Source organism: Eretmochelys imbricata, chromosome 26, assembly GCF_965152235.1.
Source record: "Eretmochelys imbricata isolate rEreImb1 chromosome 26, rEreImb1.hap1, whole genome shotgun sequence".
NCBI classification, from domain to species: Eukaryota; Metazoa; Chordata; order Testudines; family Cheloniidae; genus Eretmochelys; species Eretmochelys imbricata.
Window position 1 is genome coordinate 11,704,290 of NC_135597.1, and position 16,535 is coordinate 11,720,824.

A 16,535-nucleotide genomic window follows, 5' to 3' on the forward strand; every position below is an offset into this window, starting at 1 on the left:
AACAACCAAATCATGGTCCCTGAACTAGAGTATGGCACATGTGTTAAACCAATGAGTCTTAGAAATACAGGACCAGATCCTCAGCTGGGGGAAATCCTCATAGCTTCACAGACATTGATGGAGATACATACTGAGGATCGGGCCTAGGATGTCATGCAGATGAGTTTACAAGCCGCAAATAACATTTTTGTTCAGACACCAACACACTGTTTATTGGAGGTTCGATTTTCTATTCATTTAACTGCCAAATAAACAAAGAATATTTTAATGGAAAAAGAGGAAAGTCACATTCAAATGATCTGAAAGGTAGCTTCATGCAAAAGGATACCTCAATCCAAAATGTCATATCTATTAAAGAACACTTGCAATAACCACTGTCTTATGATCAGTCTACATTCCACTACACATACATACTCTAGATTAGGCCAGGCATCTGCATTCAGTAACGGTCTAAAGTTGATGTGGTCAAATCATTCACAAAAGAACGGTGTGAAATATTTCTCTTTCTGTTCTGAAACGCAACACTTCGACCGATCTCCAGTTGACTGAAAAATGGGGAGAAAGCTTTTTCCCAATTTTTTTCCCCTTCAAAGGTCAAATTCTGAAACTGTCAAAGTTCTGAAATTTGGAAGCATTATGACCAGCTCTAGATTAAAGTTTTAAGCCTACCTCAAGCTGAACTCTAGTGTTCCCAGCGATCAATCGCGGTCTCCCCTACATTCAGAATATCAGGGTTGGAAGGGACCTCAGGAGGTCACCTAGTCCAACCCTCTGCTCAAAGCAGGGCCAATCCCCAATTTTTGCTCCAGATCCCTAAATGGCCCCCTCAAAGATTGAACTCACAACCCTGGGTTTAGCAGGCCAATGCTCAAACCACTGAGCTATCCCTCCCCCCAATATCAAGCTAATTCTTTCTACAGAACATTCACTTTCATGATACAATTCTTTTCCGTCCCCTGGGTACATTCGTGGGTTGGAGGAGAGACAGACAAATAACACCCGGATGTGAACTGAAAGATATCAGACTGTTTACAGACCGTCTCTCTGTATCATAATTACAGCACCTGAATTTCCGCGACATCTTCATTGTTTCAGATGTTACACGTCTTCAGATGGCCGTTCCCAGAAAATATTACTGATGCAATCTGCCCTACGCTCCCGAAATCCTGTTTTCTTAAAGAAGAGCTATAAATCCACTATTAATCAAGAAGGGCTAAATTTGCAAATTCCAAAATCCTGGCCAGACTGGCAGAAAAGCTCAACACCAAACACGCCAAGTGTGCTCTTGTGAAAATCTATCTCAAAGGGCCAGATTCTTAATACCCACCCCCCTTTTTTTTTTTTACACTGATACCCTTGCTAGTACCCCAATGAGCAATGAGACCACTTATGGAGTAAGGTGCTATTCAGTGTGAGTAAATGAATCTGGCCCTAAAGCAGAGCTATTCTCTCTCTCCTCTTGTCATGCATGGCCTTATCTACACTAGAAAGGGTTTGCTGGTATAGCTAAGACGACCCAGGAAAGGCAGAACAAGGTGTAAGAGGTGTAGAGTGAGGGTTCCCAAACCTTTTGCTGGCACAACCCCATTTTAATGAATTGTTTCCTCCCGGGACTCCAGACAGCCTGGAGGATGCCATTTTGAAGAGCCACATAGCATCCTCCGCACAGCATGACCTCATCCATGCAGTGCATACGAGGGCTCACTGTGCGGAGGAAGCCATTTTGTAGAGCAAAATGGCGCCCTCCGGGCATCGTGACCTTGCACGCACCATATGTGCGAGGTCACGCTGTGCAGCGTAAAATGGTGTCCTCTGAACACTAGGGATCGCCATCTGCTGATGTTCCGTCCCTATTCGGGATGGTGACCCGCAGTTTGGGAAACGCTGCTCTAGCTATTGCTGAATAATAGGTGTGTCTAGTGGCCTTTCAACAAACCATTTACACCCACTTGGTTTCCATAGGGTATTTACTGGCTTTGGCTCCCAATCCTTTCAGGCAACTGGACCAAGTTTGCCAGGCTTTGGGCCAATAAAATGGTCCCCTGGAATCTATGGGAGTTTCAATTTTACTTCAACAGGGACCAAGGTTTGGCCCTGCGCATCTAGCTGCACCAGCCAACCTCCCATTCACCTGAGCCTACTCTATAAACTGCAACGGAGAGAATAGGGGTTGGAGCAGCTAACGGTGCACTGCAGAGTGTGGGAGCGAGGGGTCAGGGCTCTGAAGCCCTGGACACTTATGTAGGGGCCCAATTCTGACCCCGCTGAAGTCACTAGAATGTTTTACCACCATGTGCAGTGTGAAGGGGACGAGGGCCTGGAAGTCTAGCCTGGAGAGGGCAGGGGACGCACATACATACCTTTGTTCTACAAGCATTATTATAGTAGCACCAAAGGTTCCAACGGAGATCAAGGCCCCATTGTGCTAGGCGCTGTACAAACACATAGCCAGAGACAGTCCCTGCCCAGAGAAGCTTACAATCTACATAGACACGGTGAGAGAGGAAACTGAGGCACGGGGAGGTGAAGTGACTTGCCAAAGGTCACCCAGCAGGCCAGTGGCAGAGCTGGGACTAGAACCCAGGTCTCTGAGTCCCAGTCCGGAGCTCTAGCCACTGGACAAGGCTGCCGCTCAGTGTTACTGTAATTGGCTACATTAGGACACAACGTAATCTCTCGCCTGTGAGGGACTCCTTTTCCCCTTGGGGAGGCGCATAGTGATTTCACTCCAGTTTAGTTCTTGGCTGGGGCGGCTTCGACCTTCTCTTCTCCGGGCTGATCTTCCTCGGCAGGCTTTGGCTCCTCTGAAAGTCTGGGGTCCTTGATGCTTTCCTGCAGGTCTCGCTTCTCCTCCCTCCTGACGGTGACCGTGCTGGTGGAGAAGGCTTTTGCGCCGGAGAAGGGGCTAGACGAGAACGTGTAGCCAAGGCCGAAGGTGTTCCCGCTGCTGACGGTGCTTAGCCGTGTTTCCTCCCCTTCCAGTAATTTCCTGGGGGTGGGAAGAGGGAAACACCAAGAAAGGTGCAATGAAGCTGCTGCTAGAGATTTCAGATCCCTGCCTTCTCCTTTCTAAAATATCCTCCCCAGATCAGTTTTCATTGAGCTGTGGCAACGGGAACTCCCCCCTCACCCCGCCCCGCCCCCCATGGGAGAGCGGCCAAGGCATCAATCAGCACATTGCCCCCAGGAAGGAACAGCCTTTACCGCAGGCTCAGCATTTTGCTACACACTATCGAAAGAAGGCTACTGAGACCCTAAGAGCTACTTCATGGGCAGAGTCCATACACCACTGTCAGACTATCCAGCCAAACCGTGTCTTGGAAGGAATCAGATAAAAACTGGTGACATGCTGGTCACGAATATCATCGCGGAGTGTGTGTCCAGGTCGCGTAGATAGCGTTACAGATGTGTGCTGGAAATATGTTCTTAAAATAGGCTTTTGGAGGCAGCCTGCCCTTGACAAAGGAATGCTGTCTTGGCTGTTTGTTTGCCTACATCCCCAACGCATATTGAGCAAGGGGAGGCCAGAGACAATGGAAAGACATTTACATCAAAGGGAAAACAAGTGATTAAGCCAAGCAGAGAAACAGATTGATCAGAGGAGGAAGGAGACAGCCTGGCATCTGCACAAGCAGGAGAGGAGAAAAACTTTACATGGAGATACACTTCAAAGGTTCACGGGACTATAAAAAGAAAGGGAAAGAACCCTTAGTTATCCATCACTTGGGGACATATGGTACAGCACCCTCTGAGCCTGTAAATGGTAGAGCCCTGCTGATAATTTACTGCACGCAAGGAACTGTTTTCTGCAAAGATGTAGCTAGAATTAAATTTTAGGCACTAGAAAGCATGTTATTTTTGTATTGTTTAATCCTTTTTTCTCTTTTATTCTTGCCTTATATCACTTAAATCTGTGCTCTTTATTAAACTTATTCTTGTTTTATACAAAACCACCTCAGCACTGTTATATTGATGTGTTAGTCCTCAGCCAAACAGGCTGGTGTGTGCTCTGTCTCTTCAGAGGCAGCAAACTTCATAATTTCTAAGCATGGCCGGAGAGAAGGAGTGGACGCTGCGGGGAGATGTCTCTGAGGAACTCAGGACCTGGGCTTCACGGATTCTTACCTGCAGGGCCAGGTTTGGACTGGCAGAGTCTGGAGATGCTCGTTAGCAAGGCAGACACACTGGAGCATCAGGGAGCTGATGCCCAGTTTAGCAGCCGCAAAGCTCTCACTTGTCGAGGCAGAAGGGTAAGAGAGGCTTAGGGTTCTGTATTCCCTGACGAGAGTGTGATGCACGACTCAGATGCCATGGAGACGAGTGTCCAGGCAACATGGTGATGACAGGGATATATGTCAGGGATCTTCGAAGGTGAATAAGGGAGCTGGATACCATATTCCTGATTAAAATGGAATACGAGCACCTAACTCCCTTCGGTCATTTGAAAATCCCAGCTTGAAGACCTAAACAGACAGATGGCATTTTGATCTAGGTTTCCTAATACATATCACTGTGGATTCCTTTTTGGATGTTTTTTTAAAGGATCTGCTCTAGGAATTATTTTTGGGGATGTTCTCTGCCCTGTGTTATGCAGGAGGTCAGACTAATAGATTCTAAGGCCAGAAGGGACCATTATGATCATCTAATCTCTAGAAACTTTAAAATGTGTATGTGTATGAGGAGGATAGGAGTAAAAATAGGAGCAATGGGGGGGCGGGCGACTTTTGACCAGTTCTAACCCTGAGCCAAACCTGGGGATCTGGTGCAATAAATCTGTTTTTTCTCATTACAGAACTGCGCAGCTGGATTGCTACACAATATTACAGAACATCCAGGGGTACAATGTTTCTGGGTATTTGTTTCTCTCTACGCAAACAGAGATGTGTGACCGCCAGCATCAAACATCCCCAAAGCCACCAGGGAAGAAGGCCTCTTGGTATTGTTTTACCTGTATGCAGCTATTTCAATATCCAGGGCCATTTTCACATTCAGCAGGTCTTGGTACTCTCGGAGGTGGCGAGCCATCTCTCCCTTGGTCGTCCTTAGAGCATTTTCAAGCTGGTTAATAGTCTCCTGCAGAACAAAAAGGAGAAGGGAGAACATTTTGATCACGTCAATAGTTCCCTCTCATTTGCTTTTAGTGCCCCTCCTTCCAGATATGTTGTTCAAACTGATCTCAGGAGGAGAAATCAGTGTGGTCCAGTGGATTAGAGTGCTGGACTGGGACTCAGACTGGACTGGGTTTCTATTCCTGGCTATGACATTGACTTGCTGATTGAGCAGAGCAAGTCATTTCACCTCTTTCCCCTCCCACCTCTGCCTTGTTTATTTCAACTGCAGTCTCCTCAGGGCAGGGATTGTCTTATGTGTTTATACAGTGCATGTCCAAATCTCAGTAGCGATCCTATACATTTACTAATACGAGCAAACATTCATTTGGCTGGTCCCTTCCCCAGCACATCAGACGTCTGCTGTTCTAGCAAATGAGCTCTGTACCTCAAAGGAGTTCATGTGATTATTATTTTGTCTAATAGTCAAATCACGAGACTAGAAGCCTGGATTCCTGGGTTCGATTGTTAGCTCACAGCCTGATTTTGGGCAAGTCGCTTAGATCTACAGTTTCAAACAAGTCCAATAATTTGGGAGGTACAACTGGAATTTGAGGAGGCCAGCACCTCTGGGAATCAGCCCCACTGTGGACACCCAAAAAACAGAGGCCCCCAAAGATCAATGAATGCTTTGCGCCTCAGTTTCCCAAGCTGAGACATGGGGCTAATAATACTTACAATCTACCTCACCAGGGGCTGGAGGGCGGGGTAGCGAATGAATGTTTTCAAAGTGTTTGAAGATCACAGGCGGGAGATATTATAGAAATGCTACTAACAATCTCTCCCCCTACCATTCAGTGCAAGGTTTGCTAAGTACATCCCATCTCTGTGTAAGGACGGTCTTCTTCCCAGTGCAAACATACCCAAAAGCGTGGCCTGCACAAGCTATCAGGAAAGACAAAACCCCAGGATAATCTTTGCTAGATGCATATCTGGCATTTTACCACTTGAGTCTCTGATGCATAGGGCTGCGAGTGAGCTCTTGAGCTGGAAACAAATAAGAAGCCAGTGTCTTTTGGCAAGTGTCAACTACCTGCAGATTATGGATCTCCCCATTGCTCCTCTCCTCCGCTTCCTGCAGCTGCCTCTCCAGGGACTCGTTGGCATTCCGCAGTGCCTCGATCTCGATGTTGCGGGCCTGCAGCTGGCGCCGGTATTCAGTGATCTCCTCCTTGGCCTGGCGGATGCTGTCACTGCTGCGAGCCGCCTCCTCGGTGAAGTTGGCGAATTTGGATTTGTACCACTCTTCGGCGGACTGCTGGTTCCGGGCGGAAAGGACCTCGTACTGCATGCGGATCTCCTTCAAGGCGGCCGTGAGGTCAGGCTTGCTCACGTCCACCTCCACCGAGACCTGGAGAAGGCACAGAAGGAAGGGACCCCACCCCACATACAGCATGAAATTTGGGGAAACGGATAGGAATACAGACACTGAAGCTGCTCGGGACTGTTCCCTGCCATCCTAGGCTGTACGCCCTGAATGAAGGCTCAGATCCTTCCCCTTGTCCCCCATGCAGAGCCGGAGGGCTCAGGACACAATAGAACAGCTGTGTTTCCTCTGCATGGAGCAAGCTGGAGGATGAAGGGCTCCCATATGGAGGGCCACACCTCTTGTGAGCGGTGGAGCCCAGCACCATGCAGTCCCAATACAGAGGCTCTTTGAATTAAGGAAAAAGTAGAAATGAAGTCAGGGGATTTAGTGCTACATGGCTCTTCTCTCCACAGGCATGCACGGTCCTGGAGCTCATCTGCCGTCACGGGAAGTCCTGAGGGCAGGGGGAGATGTTGATTGCCCCTGTGGGGTTTCCCCAGCAGCTAGCCAAATTATTCAGATACTTGGGGCAGGAATAAGTCCTAACGAAATGGATTGGTGGACAGGAAGCGGGCAGTCACTGGTGCATGACAGAATATCACATAGCCGGGGGAACATTGCAGAACCCTCACCTCCACATGTGTGTGATATGGCATAGCTATAAAATACAAAATTATATGGGACCAGATCCTTAGCTGGTGTAAATCTGCATAGCTCCTCTGAAGTTAGTGGAGCGATGTCAATTTATACCAGCTCATCATCCGCCATGCCCTCTGCCCAGTGCCTATATAGCCATACACGGTGAATAAATATGTATGCAGAAAGACCAGAGAGGCAAAAGACACAGATGGACAGGTATAGCTAGATAGCTGCATTGACAGACATTCTCTCTCTTGTGCGTAGATAGAGAAAGAAAGGGTGTGTATGGAGGGAGGTAGATAGGTTGGTAGAGATAGATATTGACCAATATCTCAGAGCAAACTAACCTTGGTTCAGAGAAATGCATCAGAGGAGCAAAGACTGACAGGTACAGCATTTATTTTAGACATACAAGTTGTGCAGGTTTGGTTAGCAAAATAGTTTATATTAAAGTTCTTTTTTGATCCTTCACACAGCTCTGCTAAGTGTTGCCATATTGCTACCGTACCACCACCCAAGAGTGAAAGGACTCATTTATTTAAATTGTCCAGTGTTTCTGCATAATTCTGTATAGTGCTGGCCTTCGGTCAGTGTTCAATCTGAATCTAAATGAGCAAATGTAACTGGTTTATTGCTCCCCCATTTGATGGAGGAAAATGACAGAACTGTGGGCAAACACAATGCATTGCTTTCTCAGTCCAGCCCTCAGAGCCTGCTGCATTTTCTGTAGCTCTGCAGATTACAGATTTTTACCCACTGAAAGTTTTCCACAACCCCCAGGGCCATATGCTGCAAAGTATTAGGAAAGCCAGAAAATTATTGGTCTGTCAGTGAATTTTCATACAGATGGTGGATTAGGGCCATGATATAGGAGCTCATTTTAGGGTTTGCTCATCAGATGCCTGCACATATTCATTATAATACAGCCAGTGAAGTTCCTCACTGAGGAACATGGACCGCAGAATATGGAATAAGAAGGTGCAACTCTCTCAATGGATTTAGTCCTATGTATAAAGGTAAGTTATGTATTAGAAATGAATGGCATTCCGGAAGTGGAGTTTAACCTTGCAAACAAAGGACATTGTAGCAAATCTGCAAAAGGAATGGCATTTGCCAGTATCATTAATACCCCATTACACGGGGGGGGGGGGGGGGGGGAGGTGTCACAAGTGAAATCAAACCTCTAATTGCAAATGTATGGGAAAGTCCCCCTTTAAATGAAATCTGCTTCAGCTCCTTGTCTAGGAGAAGTTCAAATATTCATGTATTCAGGAATGTACTGGGTCAAAGTCAGCTGTAGTGTAAGCAGATGCAACTCCAAGGCTGAAGTGGCCTCATTATGCTGGCTTGATCCTGTAAGGTGCAGAGCCCCCTGGCTCCAATCTAGCAAAGCACTAAAACTTATGTATTTACTGCAATTAGCACAGTTAAGGAGGGACTGAACGCCGCTGTCCGAGGAACAAGCAAAACAAGCAAGAAAGAACAAAGTGGAAGAAGATTCATATTTCTAGGTTTTAACGCACTCTGAGAATACAGCACAACCTTGATTATTGCAGCCATAGTCAAATTTCCCTGTTATATCCAGAGTTGTACCCTTCTCTGCCCAGCCCCCCCCCCCAAATCTATTTGTGGTATTATCACAGTTATATCTACGTGCCCCAATGGGCTAAGTACTGTACATACAAAGATTGAGACATTCCCTACCCACCCCTGACAGTTTATGATCTAGAGAGACAAAGAATGGGAGAGTACTGTCCTGATATTACAGACAGGAAACTAAGTCAGGGTCAGACTAAGCGACTTGCCAAAGTCACCCAAGAAATCTGTAGCAGAGCTCATCTCAAATCCCAGTCCAGCGCTGTAGCCATAAAACCAACCTTCCTCTGCATAAATTAAATGAAAAGTCCCCTTCATTAGCCAAAGCTTTGGTCATCTGAATGTATTCTGTGTCCCTCATGACATCTCAGGGAAAATCCATTGTGGATGGGTGAGGTCCCAGAGTAATGTGCAAACATAGGATCTGTTTTTAAGAATGGCAACAAAGAGCACCCTGGAAATTATAGGCCAGTCAGCCTAACTTTAATACCTGGAAAGATACCAGAACAAATTATTGAACAATCAATTTGTGAGCACCTAGAGGATAACAGGATTACAAGGACTAACCAGCATAGATTTGTCAAGAACAAATCATGCCAAACCAATCTAATTTCCTTCTCTGACAGGGTTACTGGCCCAGCAGATAGGGGGAAGGAGTAGATGGGATACATCTTTATTTTAGTAAGGCTTTTGACACTGTCCCACATCACATTCTCATAAGCAAACTAGCAAAATGTAGTCTAGCTGGAATTACTAGAAGGTGGGTGCACAACTGATTGAAAGACCATACTCAAAGAATTGTTATCAATGGTTCACTGTCCAACTGGGAAGGTGTATCCAGTGGGGTCCCACAGGGGTCAGTCCTGGGTCTGAAACTATTGAATATTTTTATTAATGATTTGCATAATGGAGTGGAAAGCGTGCTTATAAAATTTGCAGATGACACCGGGCTGGGAGCAGTTGCAAACACTTTGGAGGACAGGATTAGAATTCAAAGTGACCTTGACAAATTGGAGAATTGGTCTGAAATCAACAAGATGAAATTCAGGAAAGAAAAGTGTAAAGAACCACACTTTGGAAGGAAAAATCAAGTGCACAGCTACAAGATGGGGAATAACTGGTTGGCGGCAGTACTGCTGGAAAGGGTATGGGGGTTGTAGTGGACCACAAATTGAACAGGAGACAATGGTGTGATGCAGTTAACAGGAGGTAACTGTCCTGTTCTACTCGGCACTGGTGAGGCCCCAGCTGGAGCACTGTGTCAAATTCTGGGTGCTACACTTTTGGAAAGATGCGGATAAGTTGGAGAGAGGCCAGAGGAGAGCAACAAAAGTTTAGAAAACCTGATCTACGAGGAAAGGTTAAAAAACCTGGGCAAGTTTAGTCTTCAGAAAAGAAGACTGAGGGGGGACCTGATAACAGTCTTCAAATACGGTTAGAGGTGTTATAAAGAAGATGGTGATCAATTGTTCTCCATGTGCAAGGCAGGACAAGACATAATGGGCTTAATCTGCAGCAACTCTAAGGCCACGTCTACACTATCCGCCAGATTGGCGGGTAGTGATCCATCTAGCGGGGATCGATTTATCACATTAGTGTAGACGCGACAAATCGATGCCCGATCACTCTGCCATCGACTGCGGAACTCCACCACGGCGCGAAGCAGAAGCGGAGGCGACGGGGGAGCCGTCGATCCCGCGCCGCGAGGACGCAAAGTAAGTGATTCTAAGTCGATCTAAGATACGTGCGTTCTCGTAGCTGAAGTTGCGTATCTTAGATCCATCCCCCCCTCAGTGTAGGCCAGGCTTAAGGGTAGTAAGCTCTGGAACAGGCTTCCAAAGGAGCTTGTGGAGTCCCCATCATAAAACCTCCAATGGACAGGCTGGACAAACACCTCTCGGGGACAGTCTACGTTTACTTGGTTCTGCCTCAGCACAGGGGGCCGGACTTGATGACCTCTCAACTCCCTCCCTGCCCTATGTTTCTATGATTCCAGCTGGATAATCAAGGCTGCATTACAATACCTCGGCACCAGCTATTGATTTCAGTGCTCAGGAGAGCCATCCGTTTCCATCAATAATGCAACTGTAGCTCTAAAGCCGCTTCACTAAGCTGCTCTGGGTTTGTCCTTATGGATCTGGTGTTTTAATACCTTTACATGCAGTTTAACATTTGTCCGACAATACCTTGCAAAAGTGGACATTAACGAAACCTACATGACAAAAGAGTTGTCACTGAGCTGCCCATTAAACCTCCGTATAACGAGCTCATTAGGATAACCGCTATTCTCGTGTGCATCAGAGAATGAACGTGGGTTAGCTACATTTTGCATTAAGCAGGCTTCATTCTTTCCTCCCAACACGTACGGAAATAGTCCCACGACTTCACTTGAAACGCAGACTGATGAATGAAGCCAGGACCGAGCTTTCCTTCTTTTCTAAGCTTCGGTCCTTTCATTCCACTAGCACATGGCTCAGGCACAAAGATGGGCATTGTGTGTGCTCTGCAGGGTGGGCGCGAGGTACCTATTGTACCCACGGCGCTGCAGCATAGGATGCTATGTTCCCAGCAGGGCTTAGCAATAATGTAATCAAGGTACAGTTTGCTATGGTATTCAAAGAACTGAATCACACTTCCAATAGTCTAATGTGAGACAATCCAATACTCAACAGAAAGGAGATCCGGCGCTGATTTAACCTTCCAGGCGACTTTATGCCAAATACAATGTAATCAGAAAAGCAGAAGATGTAAGTACCCTATTACCCATTCAATATAGGGAAGGAGGATTGGGATCATGCCGGCACACAGTGCCTTTGCATCCTGTAGCTATTCAACACCATGAGGGGAGCCAGTCAAATGTCTACCTTAACGAAGATAACCTTCCAACGACCGACCGACTGCAATAGCTTTGTGCCCAGCGCAAAGGATCTAGAATCGATCCATTCAGCATATATAAGAGGAAGAGAATAGGGGGAGTGTATGTAACAGTCCTATATGCTCAGCCTATGGAAGTATAAAATTATGGGGTGGGGGTGAGGGCAGTGGTGTGATGCACAGCATAGAGGAGGAGGGCAGTATTGTGCGTGTATGCCACACCCTATCCATCTAGCACACACAGAAGCGAGGAAATCGGAGCGTATAACACACCTCATCCAGCACACAGGAGGGATGCGTGTGTGTGTATAGCACAGACTTTATCCAGCACAGAGAAGGAGGGGTGCATGTGTGTAGCACACACTATCCAGCACACAGGAGGTTTGCATGTGTGTAGCACTCCTTAGGGGGCGATGGATACTGGGGGGGAGCGAAGGCAAACCCTATCCACATGGCATGCGGAGGGGAGAAGGGCGCTGGGCACCTGGGGATGCAGGCGGTGGAAGGGGGGTCTGGGGTGGTTGAATCCTGGGGGTGAACTCCGAGCCCTTGGGGGTATGTGCCACCCTGGGGAGGCTGCTGTTTGGCATCCTGCGGGGAGGGGAGCACTGGGAAGGCGGGATACAGAAAGGGGAGTGCTGCGCTGGGCAGGGATGGGGCGGGGGACAGCAGTGCTGGTCTGTGGGGGGGATACAGAACAGGGAGTGCTGCGCTGGGCAGGGACGGGGGGGGGAGACCGCAGTGCAGCAGTGTTGGTCTGTGGGGGGATACAGAACAGGGGGCTGGGCAGGAACAGAGGGGAGGGGAGAGGAAGAGAGAGCAGGGCTGGGCAGCGGGAGGGAGGAGGGGAGAGGAGCGCAGGGAAGGGTAGGGGCAGGGAGTGCAGAGAGAGGGGAGTTCAGGGCTGGGGTGGGGCAGGGGGAGGGGAGCACAGGGCTGAGAGGAGTCCGGGGGATGGGAGCGCAGGGCTGGGCAGGGGATCGGTGTGTAGGGAGAGAAGGTCAGAGGGATGCTGAGCAGGGGCGGGGGGAGCGGAGCGGAGCGCAGCGAGGTAGGGGGAGGCTAGGACAGGGCAGGGCTGGGCAGGGACAGGGGGAGAGAAGCGCAGGGAGAGGTGGCCAGGGCCGGGGGATGCTGCACAGTGGCAGGAGGGGAGCGCAGCGCTGGGCAGGCTAGGAGGAGAGGGGAGCGCAGCGTTGGGGGGGAGCGCAGGGCTGGGCAGGGACAGCAGGAGGGGAGCAGAGGGGCAGGCGGGGAGGGGAGCGGAGCGCAGAGGCAGGAGGGGAGCGGAGCGCAGGGGCAGGAGGGGAGCGGAGCGGAGCGCAGGGCTGGGCAGGGGCGGAGGGGAGGGGAGCGCAGGGCTGGGCAGGGGCAGGGGCGGAGGGGAGCGCAGGGGCAGGGCAGGGGCAGGGGCGGAGGGGAGGGGAGCGCAGGGCTGGGCAGGGGCGGAGGGGAGGGGAGCGCAGGGCTGGGCAGGGGCAGGGTCGGAGGGGAGGGGAGCGCAGGGCTGGGCAAGGGCAGGGGCGGAGGGGAGGGGAGGGGAGCGCAGGGCTGGGCAGGGGCAGGGTCGGAGGGGAGCGGAGCGCAGAGGCAGGAGGGGAGCGGAGCGCAGGGCTGGGCAGGGGCAGGCCGCCGGTACCTGCGCATCCTGCAGCGAGGCTTGCAGCTCCGCCACCTCCTCCTCGTGCACCTTCCGGAGGAAGGCGATCTCGTCCAGCAGCGCCTCCACCTTCTTCTCCAGCTCCAGCCGGGCCAGGGTGGCGTGGTCCACGTCCTTCCTGTACTCGCGCAGGGCCAGCTCGGCCTCCTCCCGCCGGCGCGCCTCCTCCTGGCACTGCTCCCCCCGGCGCTGCAGGCCCTGCGCCAGCCGCTGGCTCTCCAGCTGCGCCTCGTCCCGCTCGTGGCGCAGCCCCTCCGCCTGCGAGCGCAGCTCGCGGATCTCCTGCTCGTAGAGCTGCTGCAGGCGGGAGGGCTCCGCCTGGCGCTGGCGCAGCAGCGAGACCTCGGCCTCCAGCAGCCGGTTGTGCTGCTCCAGCTGATGCACCTTCTCGATGTAGGTCACGAAGCGGTCGTTGAGCCCTTGCAGCTGCTCCTTCTCGTTGGTGCGCACGATTTTCAGCTCGTTGCTCACCGCGCTGGACTGGGACAGCAGCTCCAGGTGGTCCACGGAGCTGGGCACGGCCAGCTTGCGATAGGAGGAGGAGTAGGAGTCCCTGGCATGGGGGGCGCGGTAGCCGGCAGCCCGGGGAGCGGCTGAGCTGTTGTAGACCCTGCTGGAGAGGCGAGGGGACTCCCCGAAGATCTTCTTATAGGAGGAGGGTGGGTAGAGCAGGTCGCTGCTGTAGCTCATGGTGAGGCTGGGTTGGGGGGAGATGCAGGCAGGGAAGGGACGAGGCTGGGTGGGTGATGCACAGAAATGGGGGGAGGACAATGCGCCTGGCTCTCCCCTTATATAGCCCCGCAAACACCAATCCTCTTCCTCCTGCTAATTAACAACGCCCAGTCAGCTGCAAATCTGCCTGGCAGGGAGGAGGGAGCGAAGGGGCTAAAAGGGAGGCCCTTGCCTTTCTCCTTGCCTGAGATTCGCTTGATCAGCAAGTGCTGGCTGCAGCTGGGGCCTGCCACCGAATCAATGTGTGTGTCTCCCCAGGATTGACAGGGGAAGGGGGGGTGCTTGGGCAAGGTGGCCCCACGGGGCTGGCAGAGGATGCAGCTGCTTGCAACAATCGCCAGAAAGGGTGAAGGATACAAAGGAGGGGTGGGCCATGCGGGGAGAGCAGGGAAGGTGTAGGCAAAGCTGTCAGAGATCGCTGCTGTTCCTGGAAGGGATGCCGGTGGGATGCCACCACTATCTCAGAGCTGGGGGCTCACGCAGGGCAAGAGTCAGTGAGGGATCAGGCAGAGCCCTGACAAAAATGCGACTGAATGGGGCAAGCAAACATATAGGGTTGTTTTTTTTCATCCTTGGGGATGGGAATGGGAAAAGGAAGACCAAGAAGAGGGGCTATTACTCAGGCTTTGACCCTTCCCCCAACAAATCACTGACCTGTCATCTTTATGGCCCAAGATTTCTAAACGACTAGTGATTTTGAGTGCTCAATTTGACTTGAATGGCATCACCACCTACAACTGCAATTGCAGGAACTGTCCACTGGCAGGGCACAGCACCTCTGAAAATCAGCTTCTTTTAAAAGGTGGCTCCTGTTGGCAATCCAAAAACAGAGGCAATCAAAACAACCAGTCACTTAAAATGTAGGCCTATGCATTTAAGACCAGCTTCTCTTTCAGCGGTGGTTGCTTAAATGCAGACTGGGCTATCTGCTGTGAGAACAGACTGAGACGCAGAGTGAAACAGGTTTCAGAGTAGCAGCCGTGTTAGTCTGTATCCGCAAAAAGAAAAGGAGGACTTGTGGCACCTTAGAGACAAACCAATTTATTTGAGCATGAGCTTTCGTGAGCTACAGCTCACTTGCATCCGATTGTAATGCATCCGATGAAGTGAGCTGTATCTCACGAAAGCTCATGCTCAAATAAATTGGTTAGTCTCTAAGGTGCCACAAGTCCTCCTTTTCTTTTTGCAAATACAGACTAACACGGCTGCTACTCTGAAATTAGTCTCTAAGGTGCCACAAGGCCTCCTTTTCTTAGAGTGAAGCAGGCTTTGCATTAGAACTGGGATAAATTTGAAAGCCAACTCCCCCATTGGAATTCTTTAAATGACCGCTCTCTTCACACTGGGCTGAACCAAAATCCTAGGTCTAAGTCCTTGCAGTTTGGGCTAGTTTGAGATCATGATTGAAAGAGTGTGGTTTCAGTCCCTCTCTGCTTTAAAGAGACCTCCAGATCCAACAGGGTTACACAGATGTAAATGAGGGTCAAGCCTGCAGTTTGGTTTTTGCATGTGCCTTGCAGATTGGCTGCTGTCCCTTTGCTCTGCCTGCTTATTCAGGTAACACCAGAACACACACAGCTGTCCGGACCGGCCTTCTTACCCTGTTTTGTAAGGAGTAGATTTACTGACATTTACTGGTTCTCTGTTAGTGCAGAGCAACAGAGAGGTGGGACGGCGTGGGTGAAGGGAAGGTGGGGGACCTGATGGCCGAGGAAAGCGTAGGAGCAGTGCTTCGGATCCATTTCTGGTTTTCAAGGACGGAAGATTTGTCAATGTAAGTTAGCTGAATTCAGCATGAAACTGAAGTGAGCCATTGCAAAATATAGAGAGAAAGGATTCACTCACCTTCTCTTACACTTCACTGCTCATCCAGCTTTGTCCCCACCCTGCAGAGCATTCTGTTTGTCAGCTGCTTGGCTGCTTCCAATTAAATTCTTCACCTTTATTTCAGAAATCAATGTTCCATTATGCAGACCATGTCCAGGGGGTAAAACCAAAGTCATCCACTGATGCTGAGTCAGGTGTATTTCCTGCACCTGTGCAGTAGATTGATGTTTCCCCCTTAGATGAGGCACAGGATTTAAAAACAAGAGAGATGCTGCCCTGTGTGGATTGGATTGTAGAGAATCCACATTGTCTCTTTACATGGAGGAAACAGGAGGCAGAATGGGACAAATCCATGATGTATTGGGGAGGGGAGTTTTCATTTGTAGCCTCTTTAATGAACAAAACATTTCTTAGTTTTGTTGCTTTCATGTTCTGTAATGATCACAGAATTGCGCAAAACATAGCTAAATGCAAGAAGCTAAATTCTCATGCTACTCAAAGAGCTGGAAAAGAGATCGAAATTCACTCAAGCAATGCATCACGCGGGGTGGAGGGGAGGAAGCACTTGCAACTCTTAATATAGCAGATTCTATTCCCACTGAAATCAAATGGGAGTTTTGCCATTGCCTTCAATAGGCACAAGCTTGGGTCTTAATACAATAGATATAGAGTTCCATAAGGATAAAGACACTGCTAGGTGACACATAAAAATGTAACTCCTGCATTCATGTCAAAACCACTAGCATGTTGTGGCCAGATTCTGGTGGAAGTGGCCAGACGCCCCTGAAGA

At 49.7% G+C, this 16,535-nt stretch overlaps 1 protein-coding gene across 1 annotated transcript; it reads right to left on the reverse strand.

Annotated features, from left to right (window-relative positions):
• Positions 1-333: 333 nt before the first annotated feature.
• LOC144257668 (low molecular weight neuronal intermediate filament-like) lies at positions 334-13,876 on the reverse strand. The gene is made up of 4 exons (XM_077805722.1): positions 13,166-13,876; positions 6,142-6,459; positions 4,949-5,073; positions 334-2,989 (listed from the first exon to the last, which is right to left on the reverse strand). Exons 1-4 carry the CDS (start codon positions 13,874-13,876, stop codon positions 2,734-2,736), a joined length of 1,410 nt encoding a protein of 469 aa, XP_077661848.1. The 3' UTR covers positions 334-2,733.
• Between the last annotated feature and the right edge of the window lie 2,659 nt (positions 13,877-16,535).

Coding starts and splice junctions, on each gene's coding strand:
- LOC144257668 (XM_077805722.1), bottom strand. CDS start 13,876: ATGAGCTACAGCAGCGACCTGCTCTACCCACCCTCCTCCTATAAGAAG. Junction 6,460..13,165: donor CCTCGCTGCAGGATGCGCAG/GTACCGGCGGCC, acceptor TGCCTTCTCCAG/GTCTCGGTGGAGGTGGACGT. Junction 2,990..4,948: donor ATTGAAATAGCTGCATACAG/GTAAAACAATAC, acceptor TCCCACCCCCAG/GAAATTACTGGAAGGGGAGG.